Raw genomic sequence first — 14,880 nt, 5'->3', positions numbered from 1 at the left:
CAGGGTATACTTGCAGCTAGCAGCATGGGGAGGGAGAGGGAAGAGAGCTGAGATGAATGCTACAGAGTGCAGATTTGGGGAGGAGAGGACTCCTGGCTCAGTGCTCAGAAAAAGAAGTCTGCTGGGAATTTATGAAGTTGAGAATTGTGGGGTGGATGGAATAAATTCATTTTTCATCTGCCAAGAGAGAAATTAAGAAACACTACAGGTGACTGCACTTCCTATGGCAAGGGGCTTTGGCTGGAAAAGAGGTTCATGCAGGGCCCAGAGGGAAACAGGCTAGCTGGACAAAGGCTAAGTGACAGCTGAGGCCACGGACCACATGGGTCAGAAACTGGAACTCCAACATGGCACGTGCTCATAAACTAGGTGGCTACCCTTCATATGCTGAGCAAAAGGGCATTACATGAAGACAGGCAGGATAGTGTTTGTTGGAGAATAGAGAAGATAATAAGCAGGACATGTGGTGCTTGTATGTCTATTATTTTCATAAATGCCAATATCACATTGTAGGCATAGACCAGACACAAATACCACTCACTTGGAAAAATCAAATGAGATTATCTGAAGGATGTGGAAGAAAGTCTGTACAGTGAGGATAAGAGGCAGACAAAACAGTGCAGGAGGTGGGAGTGCAGGCAGCTAGACCCCGAAATTCTCACTGACGGGGTACATGGTTCTGGTTGAGTGAGTGAGGAAAGAGAGGTCATATGTCAGCCACCTCCGTCCAAGGCCCAGTCTTTCCATACATAAGGCTGGAGCATGCCGCCTCTGAGGCCTGGGGCCCTCAGACATCCCTGCGCTGCTGAGTGGACAATAAGAACACAGAGTACACAGAGGACCACAGAGGCTGTGCTTAGCCCCAAAGTCTCATTTATTGTCCTCTTCCTCCCTACGCTAACAAAGCATGTTCCAAGTACATACATTACCCAGACTCCTCTGAGGGGGCATGATAACAGGCTCTTCAGATTACAAGGGCACGGTATTTATATATGGATGACACGGCCAAATGCAAATTCCCCTTAGTAAATTGTCAGCATAAGCAGATTTACTTCTCTCCATATATATTTTCAGCAACTTCAAAAATTTTCCACTGAAGTATACTCAAATTGATAGCCATTTTTCTTGGAGATAGGGAGAAAAGGGGAGCAGGGTTTGGGAATTAAAAAGAGGGGCCAACTGGTTAGCAGAGAAGGAGTAGAGGTTTTCTGTGGTGCAACTATGGGAGGCAATGAAGAAAGCTGAGGCAGGGTACACTGTCATTAGTCTGACTTTTGGCCATGTTTACTATACTGGAGCCAGGCCATGTATCCATGTAGCCTACCTGTGTATGCTCTGCTGGGGATCACGGGCAGAGCTCAAGTGACATAATCCTTGACTTTGGGTCTTGGGAACTAAACTGCCCAGGTCTGCTAGGTAAGTTGAAATAGACCCCCCAGAGTTTTTTTCACCTAAGGATTATAAGCTACCCCATGTCTCTGAGACCAGAGAGGAGTTCAGAGGCAGAGATCATAAAATTAGGACTAAACATTTGAGCAGAGGAATCGGAAGAGAATATTATTGCAAGAAAGCAAAATATATTTATAAACATCTGTCTGATAGTGCCAAGGGGGGAGAACCTGGGCATTTTCTGGTGTGGGAGAGAGAGAAAGAGAGAAGAGAAAGTAGCAGCATAGTGCCCAATTGTGCAAATTCAAGATACGTAAAATATCATCAGTGTTTTAGACGCCATTATTATTCTTGGTGAACTTAATATTTATACAAGTTTTCATGTGTTCATTGCAACTTTGGTTCTTCCTCCCCACTTCTCCACTGAAATTTTGTTTCTCAGCTGCAAATTCTCCTCCTCTGCAGTGTTTCTGAGCACATAACCCTCAAAGATGGGGAGTGGTGATTATAGTATGTGCACTGGGCCGCAGTGACCATCTTACCACTTGCTTCTCCTTCTTAAAGTTGATACTTGGCTCCTAGAAGGATGAGTGTGCCTTAATTAGGTTGTTCAATTAATGCCTGTGAAAACACATTCCCAAGAAGACATTGGGCCAAAGGCACTGTGCTCTGGCTGAGTAGTGGGCTAAGTATTAGCCAAACCCTCACATTTGTGATGGTTCCATAGTCCTATTTAAATTTTAAAAGAAAGGCCCTGAAATGATGGCATTGTCAGGAAATGAAAACATAATTATTTTATGAATAAATTGTCTACTAGATTATTTCTTTCAAGGAAAAACATCTTATTTTCAAACCAAAACACTCTCTATTAAGTCAAATATTCTCTTGATTTAATTCCAGATATTATTCATCAAGTGATCCCATGTTTTGGACAAGTATTTCTCTTCCTAGCAACAAAAATAAAAACAAAAATACAGATGCTTCTCTTTGTATTCCAGGGAATTAATTTGACTGACAAACAGCTAAAATTTTTTCCTGTATAGAGAAGTCATGCTTTGAGAGGGCTGAAAAGATTATTAATAGGTTTTAGGACTTTAGCTTCTCTCACCTTCCCCTACCTTATTCTGTAAGTACAGCAGAAAGTAAGTAATTTGTATATTCTTTATTCACAAATTTGTATCTAAGAACTTTAAGCCTAGAGGTAAAGCAGACCGCTATTCTTTCCGCTCTGACCCCTAGAGCTTTTATATACTGCTTTAACCACATTAGCATGGCCACTTACTTTGAGAAATTAGTAATCGATTTTTAAAAAAGAAACAAGAAACCCCAAACTTAAACCCAACTAAATGTGCATTACTTAATAAAGAGCTAAGTTTAAAAATAAATGTGTTCTTTAGGGGGCGCCAACATCTCAGTTATTTCGAGTCAGAGGCTCCGACTTGGCAAGGGACAAAGCTGTCAAGACAGAAGTGATACACAGTGAGAGTGAAGAGTGACCGGCTGCCGGTGAGCAATTTAAAACAAACTTTTTTCAAAAGTAGGTTGGCTTTATATAACCAGAGTAAATTGGGAAAGTGAAGAAATAAAGTTTGGTGAAGAACTAGGGACTCCAGCCCAGAGCACACAGGGTGGTCATGCAAATAGCAGAGATCATGCTCCAGCCTTGTGGGCCAGCCTATAACACCAGTTGAAGGAGATGTTATATTGACTGGGGGAGTAAAGATTTCCTACCACTGAAGAGAGACCAGGTGAGTCCCCAAGCTCAGAAGAGACACTACCCTCAGAAGGGTAGTGTAAATTGCATGGTAACTGGGGTCATTATTTCTTTTTTAATTTTTTTTAACGTTTATTTATTTTTGAGAGACAGAGAGACAGAGCATGAGCAGGGGAGGGGCAGAGAGAGGGAGACACAGAATCTGAAGCAGGCTCCAGGCTCCGAGCTGTCAGCATAGAGTCCAATCCAGGGCTTGAACTCACGTATTGCAAGATCATGACCTGAGCCAAAGTCGGTCGCTTAACTGACTGAGCCACCAAGGCGCCCCTGGAGTCATTATTTATTTCCTTCCTTCCTTCCTTCCTTCCTTCCTTCCTTCCTTCCTTCCTTCCTTCCTTATTTGAGTATAGTTGACACACAGTGTTACATTAGGTTTTAGGTGTACAACACAGTGATTCAACACATTTATACATTATGCTGTGCTTACCACAGTGTAGCTACCATCTGTCACCATACAATGCTATTACAATACCAGTACTGTACTCCCTATACTGTACCTTTCATCCTTGTGATTTATTCGTTCCATAATTGGAAGCCTGTTTCTCCTATTCCCCTTCATTGTTCTTCTTTAAACATGACTGAAGTCAAAAGACAGCACCAAAGATGGCAAACCTATTGTCTATTCAAAATGAAAAGTAGCCAGGAAATAAGTTATTAGGTAGTGAAGAGGAAGCCACTTTTCAGTTCTGAATTTAAAGGACTCACATAGGGGATCCTGGATGGATCAGTCGGTGGAACAGGCGACTCTTGATCTCAGGGTTGTGAGTTCAAGACCCATGTTGGGTGTAGAGATTACTTAAAAATACAACCTTCAAAAAAAAAAAAAAGGACTCACACATCTGTGGCCAGGTTCAAGAGTGATGAGTACTAGAAATAAATATGGAGGAGAAAATTAATGGAATAATTGGTACCAAACATTTAAAAACACTTGCCCATATAGACCTGTTTTGTGCCTGAGACTTAGTCTCTGTTGATCCCATTACCTTCCCCTTGTCCTTTGCCCCTCTAATATCCTCACATACCCAGCTAAATACTGGAGTCACTGCAAGAGGAAAACAATCTTTATAATAGAGAGATCTGACTGTAACTACCCTATCCAAGTGATCACATTTAGCATCCCTAATAGTGGGACAACTTTTCCTTGTCTCCTGATGTGATGCAATATGAAGTGCCTAGCCCTACCAAGGAAGTATTATTACAAAAATGTTTAACCTGAATGAAACTGAGAATGATTTTCAGTTTAGGGTGTCTGGGTGGCTCACTTGGTTGAGGGTCCAACTTTTGATTTTGGCTCATATTATGATCCCAGGGTTGTGAGATTGAGCACTGTGTAAGGCTCCACGCTGGGTGTGGAGCTTTCTTGGGTCTCTCTCTCTCTCTCTCTCTCTTCTCTTTCCACCTCCCTCTCCTGCTCGCACTCTATCTCTCTAAAAAAATTCATAATTTTCAGTTTATAAGAAACACATGGAGTAGAGGACTATGTTAAGTGACATCATAATGTAAAGAGAGAAATTCAGAAATGTGAAACACATTCTATAAGACAGTTGGCCTGGTCTCTTCAAGAGGTCACTGTCATGGGGGCAAGGAATGGGAAGACTGTTCTTTCAACTTCCCTATTCATTTAAACATTTTCTTAATAGAAAGTTGGAAAAAACATTTTGTTGTCAATCATTAAAATCACTCTCTTCCATGCATCCTCAACTCCCTTGACCCTCTCCTTACTTTGTCATAGTTGCCTGGTAAAATCTTTTACCCCTGGTAAAACCTTACCCCTGGCTAAATCCAACTCTTAGCTTACTCTGTGCTTGTTCCTGGGAGCTGAATGTGGCTGGGAAAAAAAAACACACATGCACACGTACACACACACACACACACACACACACACACTGACAAATCCCAGTTAAATTCAAGTGGGCCCTTAGCGCAGCTGGCAATTCTACTACATTTCCCCAGTCCATTCACACTTACTGTTCTAGATGACTATTAAATCCTGCCTCCTCTCTCCTCAAACATTCTACTTCCCCAGTCTTAGGTAGGTAGGTAGGTAGGTAGGTAGGTAGGTAGGTATGTATGTATTTATTTATTTATTTATTTATTCACTGAGGAAAAAGAAGAATCTCTGCAAGCTCCAACTACTAGGATCTGTGCTCATATATTCAAACTTCTCAAACTTACTGTAGATGAACTTTCATGTCCCTATTCAACGCCAACTCCACCTGTCACCTGTACCCCCTTTCACATTTCACCTAGCACACCCCTTTCTCTTCCATCAACAATTTTGCTTTATAATCCATCATTGTCATCATAACACACATGTTGTGATTTCTCCTCTCTTAACAAAAACTCCTTGGACTATATATCTCTTTATATTTCTTTGTTCCGTTTCTCTGCTGCCTTTATGACAAACTCCTTGGAAGAGTTGTCTTCCTCCTGTAGCCTCTAATTCTCTCTCCTCATTCTATACTACAGTGAGACTTTTGTCCTCACCACTCCATTGAAATTGCCAAGGTCACCCATGTTGCTAAATGTTGCTCAAATCTTCTTCCATTAACCTAGCGCTATCTGGCATGTTTGACAATTCCATCCTCCCTGATATACCCTCATCACGTGGCTTTCAGACCACCATACTCTCCTGGTGTTCCCTTCTCTGGCTGTCCTTCTCAGCCTCCTTTTCTAGTTTCTAACTGTGGTGGAGGGTCAAAAGACTCAGACCTTCCTTCACAACACCCTACTCAGCTGTACACTACATATATCAAGTCAAAATATCCCAAATGGAATCCCAATTTCTCCCCATCCCAAACTTACTCCACCTACCTGAGGTAATGATACCCTCATTCTTCTAGGTATTCAAGACAAAACACTATGCTACCACCTTAATTCTCACACCCAACATCAATCTCTTAGCACCTTATTGACTTTGCCTTCAAAATATACCTAGAATTTTACTTCTTACCACCTCTACTGCCCTCACACGGACCAGACACCATCATCTTGTCTAACTGCCCTCTGTATATTCATCCTTGTTCCTTTAACACCTAGTCTCAAAGAATGTGGGTAGAATGTGGGTAAAGAAGTCAGGAGTCTGCTGAAACATGAATGAGTTAGATGTGTCACTTTTCTGCTCAAACTCTTCAAAGGCTTCCCATCTCATTGCAGGGTAAAATTCAGAGTTGTTACAATGGCCAGCAAGGCCCAATATTATTGACTGTCCTGATACCTCTCTAGTGTCATCTCCACTATTCTTCCACTAGCCACACTGGTGTCCTTGTTGTTACTTGAACATTTCAGACAGGCTTCCATCGCAGTGGTTTGCATTTGCTGTTCCTTCTGTCTGGAATGGTTTTCCTCTACATCTCTGCATGACTCCTTCCCTCACTTCCTTTAAGTCTTTATTCAAATGCTGTCTTCTGAATTAGGCGTAATTCAGGCCTAATTAGGCCTGCATTAGACCTATCTGAATTAGGTCTTCTGAATTAGACCACCTATTTATAATTGCACTTCCATCCCTGCAACTGGCTGTCCCCTAATTTATTTTCCTATATAGCACATAGCTACCTGAAGATAGTGTGAGCAACTATCTTGGTTTGCTTGGGACTGTCCCAGTTTTAACATTCAAAGTCCCCCATCCCAGAAAACCCCCTAGTTCCAGGCATACCAAGACAGTTGGTCACCCTACTGATACACTCATCTATTGTTGGTATATTAACAATACAGCAATGTATTTCTCTATGATGGTAGGAATTTTTGGCTGATTTGCTCATGATACCCAGTGTACATAGTTAAGTTCTCAATAAATATTTAATGATTGAATGGGGGGCAATAATAATTATAAGTTAGGATCATCCAGTGCTTAGTATATAGTAAATTCTCAATAAATGCATGTTAAAAGAATAAATTAATGAATTGCCTATAAATTTACACATGATTAAAACAGATACACAAATACAACCCTAATTAGTATGTTAATTACTATATGACCATAATTAGCATGTTAATTGCTAACCCCCTTTATTAATGCCACCCACATTCTTTTTTTTTTTTTTTTTGTATTCATGACAAAAACTGATACATACACACAACATATAGTATCATGGGCAACATCTGTAGACCCTCATTAATTTAGAGCTTACCTGCCTGGGGAATTGTGAGTGCTTTTTCTATGGATGCCCAGATGAACCTTCCCTCAGAGTTCAGAGTTGCTCAGGCAACATCCTGGAAGCACTCAGGCCTGACTCCCCCACCCCCCACCTGATCCCCACCCCCCACCCCCGCCGTGAAATTCTGCAGCCCCCACCACTTCAAGACTATGCTGGTAGGAAAAGTTGGGCCATAATCTCTAGTCAGCTGTAATGACTAGAGATCTCAAACTTTTCAAAAGAAAAAAACCTGGCAAACTATTCAAATAAAAATAAAAATCTTTCTGAGGTCCAATTGGGGTATTTTCAAGAGGCACGGGTAGTTCTGGAAGGGACCTGAAGAGCAGGCGAGGGAAGGAGATGGGGACAAACATGTCCTATTCCTGCAGGGAGCTCAGCCCTTAACAACAAAATTGAGCGCTCGAGGCAATTAAGGAGAACACAAAGACTCCAACCAGTGAAAAGCAGGTTAGGACAGGACAAGAAGAGAAGTGGGAGAGCTCGGGAGGGGCGGGATGGGTTGTGTGTGCATCTTGAGCATGAATCAGCACCTGAGTTGGTCAGGGTTGCTAAAGTCACTTTCCTCATGAAGACAGCAGAGTGGTCAGATGCCACCCTGCACTGTAACAAGGATCCTACTTCAGAAATGGCTTTGGGCTTCCAGGACTGTATCTGGTGAGCCAAGTATGTAGTATCTAAGAGCCATTTCTGTTTTGGTCCTCTGGGCCCTTGCCACATTCTTCACTCAGGTTCTTATCTGACACTAGCTCAGCACCTGAGCTAGACTAAAGAGTAAGATGTTAAGACGAAAGCATTCCAGCCCTGCTTATTGGCTCCCTTACCCCCAAGGAGAGACCCCTTTGTGCTGGAGGCAGCTTACCTGCTCTCCCGTCTCAGGCTCTGCAGCACACTGGAATGACTTGGGGAGCTCTGAACACTACTGGTGCCTGGGTCCCACCCCCAGAGATTCTGAAAGCTGGGGTGTGGCCTGGGCCTTGGGGTTTTTATAAGCTCCCTGTGCAGCCAGGGTGAGAACCACTGCTCTAGATTCTGAGCTGTAGACGGATATCCTTTTGGATAAGTATCCTGCAGGTCCCTTTACCTGTCTGCCAAGTAGCGCTGGAAGGAAACTGGCTATGCTGAGGGATGCAAGAGCAGGGCCAAATGGGCCAACGTCCCAAGCCCCCATCAGTCTCAGGACATGTTGAGACTGTATTCAGTTGCCAAAGTGATTAAAGTATTGGATTTTTAAAATGAGAACGTATCGGGGTGCCTGGGTGACTCAGTCGGTTAAGTGTCCAACTTTGGCTCAGGTTATATCTCACGGTTCATGGGTTCGAGCCTCATGTTGGACTCTATGCTGACAGCTCGGAGCCTGGAGCCTGCCTTAGATTCTGTGCCTCCCTCTCTCTATCTGCCCCTCCCCTGCTCATATTCTGTCTCTCTCTCCCTCTCTCAAAAATAAATAAACATTAAAAAAATTTTTTTTAAGTGAGAATGTATCAAATTCACCTAAATTTGTCTGACCAGAGCTCAGTATCCCAAGAGAAGTAAAATCTAAGGATAACTATCGGTCCCCCACTCCCTTCTTTCAGTTATTTGTTTCAAAGAATTGGGCTCAAAGATTACCGTGGTATTTATGAAATGATGTATATCAGCTTGGCTTGAAAAAAATCCATGTGGTTTCCAGAAATGCTTCACTTACCTCTGGGCAATAGTCTGTGTATCTGGACAAATAATTCTAATTCATCGGTAAAACCCTAGTTGGTCTTAGTTCTGGGTAAAGCCCTGTCAGAGAATCTAAAAACTCATTAATGAGATAGTGTTGGCATATAACATTGTTAAATATCTAGTAATAATAGATGAAAGTCTAGTGATATATGCTTTCTTTGAAATTCTCCATGTTCTATGATCAGTAAAAACGAAAACTAGTATTTCACAAAGCTAGTTCTCTATAGTCGATGCCTATTTGGTTAACCCTGGATGAATTCAATGCTAAACTTATCCAGAGAATATAACAAACCATTTTTTTTAAATAGGCAATATTCCTGATTTTTTTTAAGATCACTCAGCTGAGGTACTGGCACACAGTCGTAAATAGAATCAGAGCATTTGAATAGCATTTTTTTCTACTCTTTATCCTGCTAGAGGTGCTCAGTAGCCTACTATTAGAAGCACATTAGCAAATTGGTACTGATTTCTTTCTCTCAGGTGTTTTGTTTTGTTTTAAATGCTTACTTATAGAGAGAAGAGCAAAATCTTAGGAAAGCAGAGAAGATAATGCCTCTCCCTAAAGTATGTTTTATCAAACCCAAATCATCTGGAGAGAAATTTTGAATAGTTTCCCACCTTTCCAGAGTGCTTTATCTGTGTACCTCTGGCGTTAGGCAAAACCCAATTATTTCATTTGTATATAGTGATAGATTTTCACCTGGGAATTGCCCACCTCCATTTCAGTAGCAAAAACATACCCTTAGAAACAAAAGGATCAAGATATCAAAATAAGTTTGCTTGTTACTTAATAGGAAAAAATGCAGCTTTAGTTTTAAAAATATGTCTCCGATTCTTAACAGACTTACTTGCTAATAATGAGTGTTTCCTCTCCACATATCCAGACTCTCATGAATTCTCCATACATCTTGTTGTAATAGTTACAGGCACTGCCAATCCCCATCCACAGGAACCTGCAGTGGGAAATGAGGGGCCCAATTCCCATGCAATAGCCAGGACCTAGGAAAGGGAAAAGATCACATTCAGAATTTTAGCAACACCAGAAAGAGCAACTGCTTTATGTTACTGCTATTCTTGTTCTTTAATATCTAAATGCTCTTTTACATCTTCTGATGTGTATCTGTGAATCACTAAAAACCCAAATAAGCTTAACATGTGAAAACAGTAGTTCAGTGTCTATACCATGCTAGTTCCATTTGATCTTAATTCAGTCTGAATGAACCAGGGTATGTGTCTACTATTTTCTCGCCATGTTAAGCAGTATCAGTGAGTTTCAAATACAAGTCAGTCAGTCCATCTATTTACAAGCATGGAAGTCAGGACATGTGACAAGCTGACAGGTCTATTTGGCTGCCGAGTTTTGTCTGAAAACTTTTGGTTTGGATCCCCAGCTGACAGAATGGGAGGCTTAACATGAGTTTGTAGTTTTGGTGTAATTTTTTTTAATGCTTATTTATTTTTGAGAGAGAGATCGAGCATGGGAGGGGCAGAGAAAGAGCGAGACAGGGAATCTGAGGCAGGCTCTGCTCTGACAATGTGGGGCTTGGACTCATGAACTGTGAGATCATGACCTGAGCCAAAGTCGGACACTTAACCAGCTGAGCCAGCTGAGCCACCCAGGCACCCCTGGTGTAATCTTTTTAACTGACAGACATGGTCTGCAAAGATAATATTCAAACAGAGAATATCCATTTCTTTTTTGTTTACCTTCAAAAAGGACTCAGTTTAAGAAAAGAATCCTAAGCTAAATCTCATAGGTAATGAATCTGATCAATGTCTAGATTAGAATTTGAGTCCAGTGATGTGGGTTTACTCAAGAGCAGTGACTTCTCATGTCCTTGCTTATGTAGACAATGGCAGAACTGTAAAGAACATAAATCCAGTAAAAACTGGGGAATTCGCTGCTGCCTAGACCAGAGAACAAACTTGCTAGCTTGATTTTACTGGTGGTGGTAAAATGTTAGAAACTTTTTGCAATGGTTTTTGTGAAGTAGTAGCTTTTCTAAATCTTTCTCCTTTACTTTCATTCTGTCAGTAAAATATGAAGCTGCCATGCACAACTGTATGAGGCATGTTCTGACTCCAGGGGCAAGAGTTGTGAAAATAATCTAGATAATCTAAGCTTTTGCTTGAGTCATCTAAATTGCATGTTTAGTCCCAAATTCAGCAAATAAGATTTAGTCCATAACTTTGCAATACCTGAGTTAATGGGAATAAGACTGTCAGCTTTTTATTTTTTTCTTTAAAGTGAAGGTCTTGGGCATTATATGTAGAACCAAAACATTTTCAAAGGGTTCTTCTTAATCTTATGATTGTTCCAATAACACTGAATTATAAGTAGATGATTGGCTTTATATTAAAATAATTTCATTAAATTCTTCAAAAGATTAAAATGAGCAAATGTGAATATGTATTTCCTTAGAATGTCATCAGATATACAGATCTCTAATCAATTAAGCTGTGCATAATAAAAAACTATTTTGCTGGCTATTTACAGCTTGAAACATTGTAGATGTTTAATAAACGTTTCCTGGGTGAATTGTTTAAAATTCTTTTAAATGTTTATTTTTGAGAGAAAGAGAGAGAGCACAAGCAGGGGAGGGGCAGAGAGAGAGGGAGACACAGAATCTGAAGCAGGCTCCAGCCTCTGAGCTGTCAGCACAGAGCCTGATGTGGGGCTCAAACCCACCAACCATGAGATCATGACCTGAGCCAAAGTCGGACGCTTAACTGACTGAGCCATCCAGGAGACCCTCCTGGGTGAATTTTTAAAGTTATTTACAGATGTGTGTATAATATGAAGGATGAAGTTTTAAATGTGATCCTCATTTAGAGTATTTTAGGTTGTATTTACATTTCGATAAAAATGAAAACATATCACTTAATCATGTACATTTAGTCCATAGGAGGTCAAACATCTGGCTATTTGGGAATAGCCTTATTTGACAAACATTTACTTACATAATATGCTAGGCCCATGAAAACCAAAGGCATGCAAATGAAAGGCTGAACTCTTTACTTTTTATCTAAAAGTTTGGCGCCATATAGAAGGTCTTGCTATTGGGGAACCACCATTCAAGTTTAAAATATGACAGTGCAGATCTCTATCCACTAAAAAAGGGAGATTCGATGAACTTTGCTTAGGTTGAAAACCTGGGTGTTCTAACCAGAAAAGAATCCGAGTTTGGGGTCCCTGCTGACTAATCACATGTCAGCTTAATTCATCCAACAAACACTTACAGAGACCCTACTAGGTATAGACACTAGCTACAGGTCATGGACAGGAGATGCTGTGATAGGGAGAGGAGAGTATGTTGGGGGGGGGGGAGGGGAAGTACTATACCAAATAATTACAACACAATGTGAGCCTTTCATTTATACGTATATCTTATACCCTCCAGCTGAGAAAAGGATGCTTTAGGAGGGGAGAAACTTTGGTAGGATATTAGGTAAATATTCTGGTTGCATCCACATTAAGCGGCTCTCTGCTTCTTAGATTTGAGAATGCGTATCTAGGCATGAAGCAATTGTGGGAGCCTCTTTCATGCCCAAAGAGGAGCAATAAATACTGCACTGCATTTTTGTGCAGAAACAGCCTCTGGGAAGCCAACAGCTGGGACCTCTCACCCACTGTCCTGATCAAGAAGCTGTTGCATTCCATGCTGGGTATACGCCCTAGAGAAACTTGTGCACGTGAATGTTCATAGCAGCATTGTTCATGATACCCCCAAAATGGAGACACCCAAAGATCCACCAACAGTAGCATCAGTAATTAAACCATGAAATGTTTGTGTGACTGGATACCATATGCACTGTAGCTGCATGTTGCAATGTGGATGAATCTTACAAACATAATATTGAGCAAAAGAAGCAATATAGAAGTAACGTCGGACTCGACTGCTAAAACATTTAACACCAGGCAAAAATTAATCTGTATTGTTTGGGGATGTGAAATTAGGTGGCAAAACATGAAAAGGCAAGAAAGCGATTGTCACAAAATAGAAGAATGTTTACCGCTGGGGATGAGAGAGGGGGTATGAGTGAAAAGGCACAAGAGAAGTTTCTGGGATGCTGCTAACATCCTGTTTCTTGTCCTGGACTGTGATGACATATCTATTTTACCTTTCTGTGAAGTTGTTTTTTAGTGGGAGTTAGGGGAATGTGTTGCCACGTCCTTTTTGCAGTGCCGCCTCCGGGGATGTGGTTCCTAAGTCAGAGAGAGGCTCTATGCGAGAGAAACCATGTGCAAATTTGGGGATGGCTATGTGCCCGCGGGGAAAGGAGAGCTGCCAGGGGCCAGGTAACTGTGGGTCCTGGGCAGAGATTGGTGAACTTGGGGCAGTTTCCCAGAACTGACACTTAACAAAACCCCCAGGTAGGAATGACTCTGTCCTCCCCAGATTCCCATAGCTCTCGCAGTACTAAGTCACCTGCCTGTGGGTGCATAGTCCCAGCTCTGAACACAGCAGGGCCTCTCAGGGAACGTGGATCAAGGAACTTAGCTCTGAGTCTCATTTTCATCACTTACTAGCTGTGTGCCATCTACCCTCTTTAATCTCAGTTTTTTCATCTGCAAAATGGGCATAAACACACCTACCTCACCACATTGCTGTGAGGAGCACAGGAGAAAATGAATATGACACTCCTTCGTAAACTGTAACTGACTTAAGGGCTTGTGTGTGGGGCGGGGGCAAGAGGGGAAGAGGAACAGAGAGGCAGAGGGAAAGGGGCAGAGGGAGAGAGAAAGAATCAAGCAGGCTCCACACTCAGTGGGGAGCCTGATGTGGGGCTCAATCCCACAACGCTGGCATCATGTCAGACACAATGGACTGAGCCACGTAGGCATTCCTGACTTGAGGGCTTTTAAATCATTATACCTTCTTCACTCCCTTTGGCTTTCCCTGACCCTGAGCTTCTCCCAAACCTGTAAAACTAAGAACGCAGAGAACCAGTGATTCAAGGAAACTGGCAAAAGGTGTTCAGAAGTACTGGTTGGGAAAAACCACCCTGACAAAGCCAATTGTCTCCCCTTTCCTCCCCCAGCCAGGAACCAGGGACCTTAGTCTGTGCCACCAGAGCTCACATTTTCAAAGGGAGAGCATGGGACCACAAGGTCCCTGGCTAGCAAAATGATCATCAACCTGGGATTCAGGAATTCTTGGTTGCCTCCCTGCCACCCATCCCACCTCCCACTTTCTTTCAAGCAGAGATGCTGACAAATCATTTCCTTTCTCTGGGTTTTAACCCCTCACCTGTAAAATGAGGAGTTTGAACTCTGTGGTTTCTTATACTTGTCATGATGGTTTGCTTGGACAAGGCAGTTCATTTCTCTGGGGCTCAGTTTCCCCTTCTGTCAAATGAAAGGGTTCGGAGTCATAACCATGGCTCTCAATCCCGATTGCTCGTGAAAAATTGCCTGGGAAGATTTTTTTTTTTAAATATCCACATGGGGATCCTGCCTCAGATGTGGCTGAGAACCATAGTACTATGCGATCTAACTTTCAGTGTATGATGTCTGTCCCCAGGCCAGGAGCCTAGGTGGCAGCTCACTCCTGTCCACCACCAGGCCAGGAGTGGTGGACAGAGTGAGCTGCCACCTAGGCTCCTGGCCCAGAGCTTCAGGGATGCCAGTTCTTATGCTTGCCCCCCAAAGGCTGACCTCCTTCTTCAAAGGTCCAAGGGACTTCTTCCAACACTTGCAACATAAACATCTGGGGGAACTTGTTAAAAATACTCTCCACCTCACCCTCCATTCATGGATCCTGACCCAGGACCCCACTGTGGAAGAAGTCCAGTGAAGAAGGGGCAGTGTGGGGAAAGGAGTTCAGGTTAAAGACCATGGAAGAGTCT

At 42.2% G+C, this 14,880-nt stretch overlaps 2 protein-coding genes across 4 annotated transcripts in view; one reads left to right on the top strand and one right to left on the bottom strand.

Moving 5' to 3' along the window:
* The window catches only part of LOC106967273 (aromatase), a 132,946-nt gene that overhangs the window by 26,339 nt on the left and 91,727 nt on the right, over nucleotides 1-14,880 (bottom strand). For all 3 annotated transcript variants that reach the window (XM_053224022.1, XM_015063504.3, XM_053224021.1), the window contains exon 3: nucleotides 9,879-10,029. In XM_053224022.1, the coding sequence (XP_053079997.1) occupies nucleotides 9,879-10,029 (151 nt within the window). The remainder of the gene's footprint in view (nucleotides 1-9,878; nucleotides 10,030-14,880) is intronic.
* The window catches only part of LOC113601811 (translation initiation factor IF-2-like), a 175,191-nt gene that overhangs the window by 125,038 nt on the left and 35,273 nt on the right, over nucleotides 1-14,880 (top strand). The window contains exon 4 of the mRNA XM_053224023.1: nucleotides 2,787-2,895. The gene's annotated coding sequence lies outside the window, so the exon portion shown is untranslated. The remainder of the gene's footprint in view (nucleotides 1-2,786; nucleotides 2,896-14,880) is intronic.

The sequence above is a fragment of the Acinonyx jubatus genome, chromosome B3 (genome assembly GCF_027475565.1).
Source record: "Acinonyx jubatus isolate Ajub_Pintada_27869175 chromosome B3, VMU_Ajub_asm_v1.0, whole genome shotgun sequence".
Taxonomy (NCBI): Eukaryota; Metazoa; Chordata; class Mammalia; order Carnivora; family Felidae; genus Acinonyx; species Acinonyx jubatus.
This window is presented reverse-complemented; position numbering and strand designations above follow the sequence as displayed.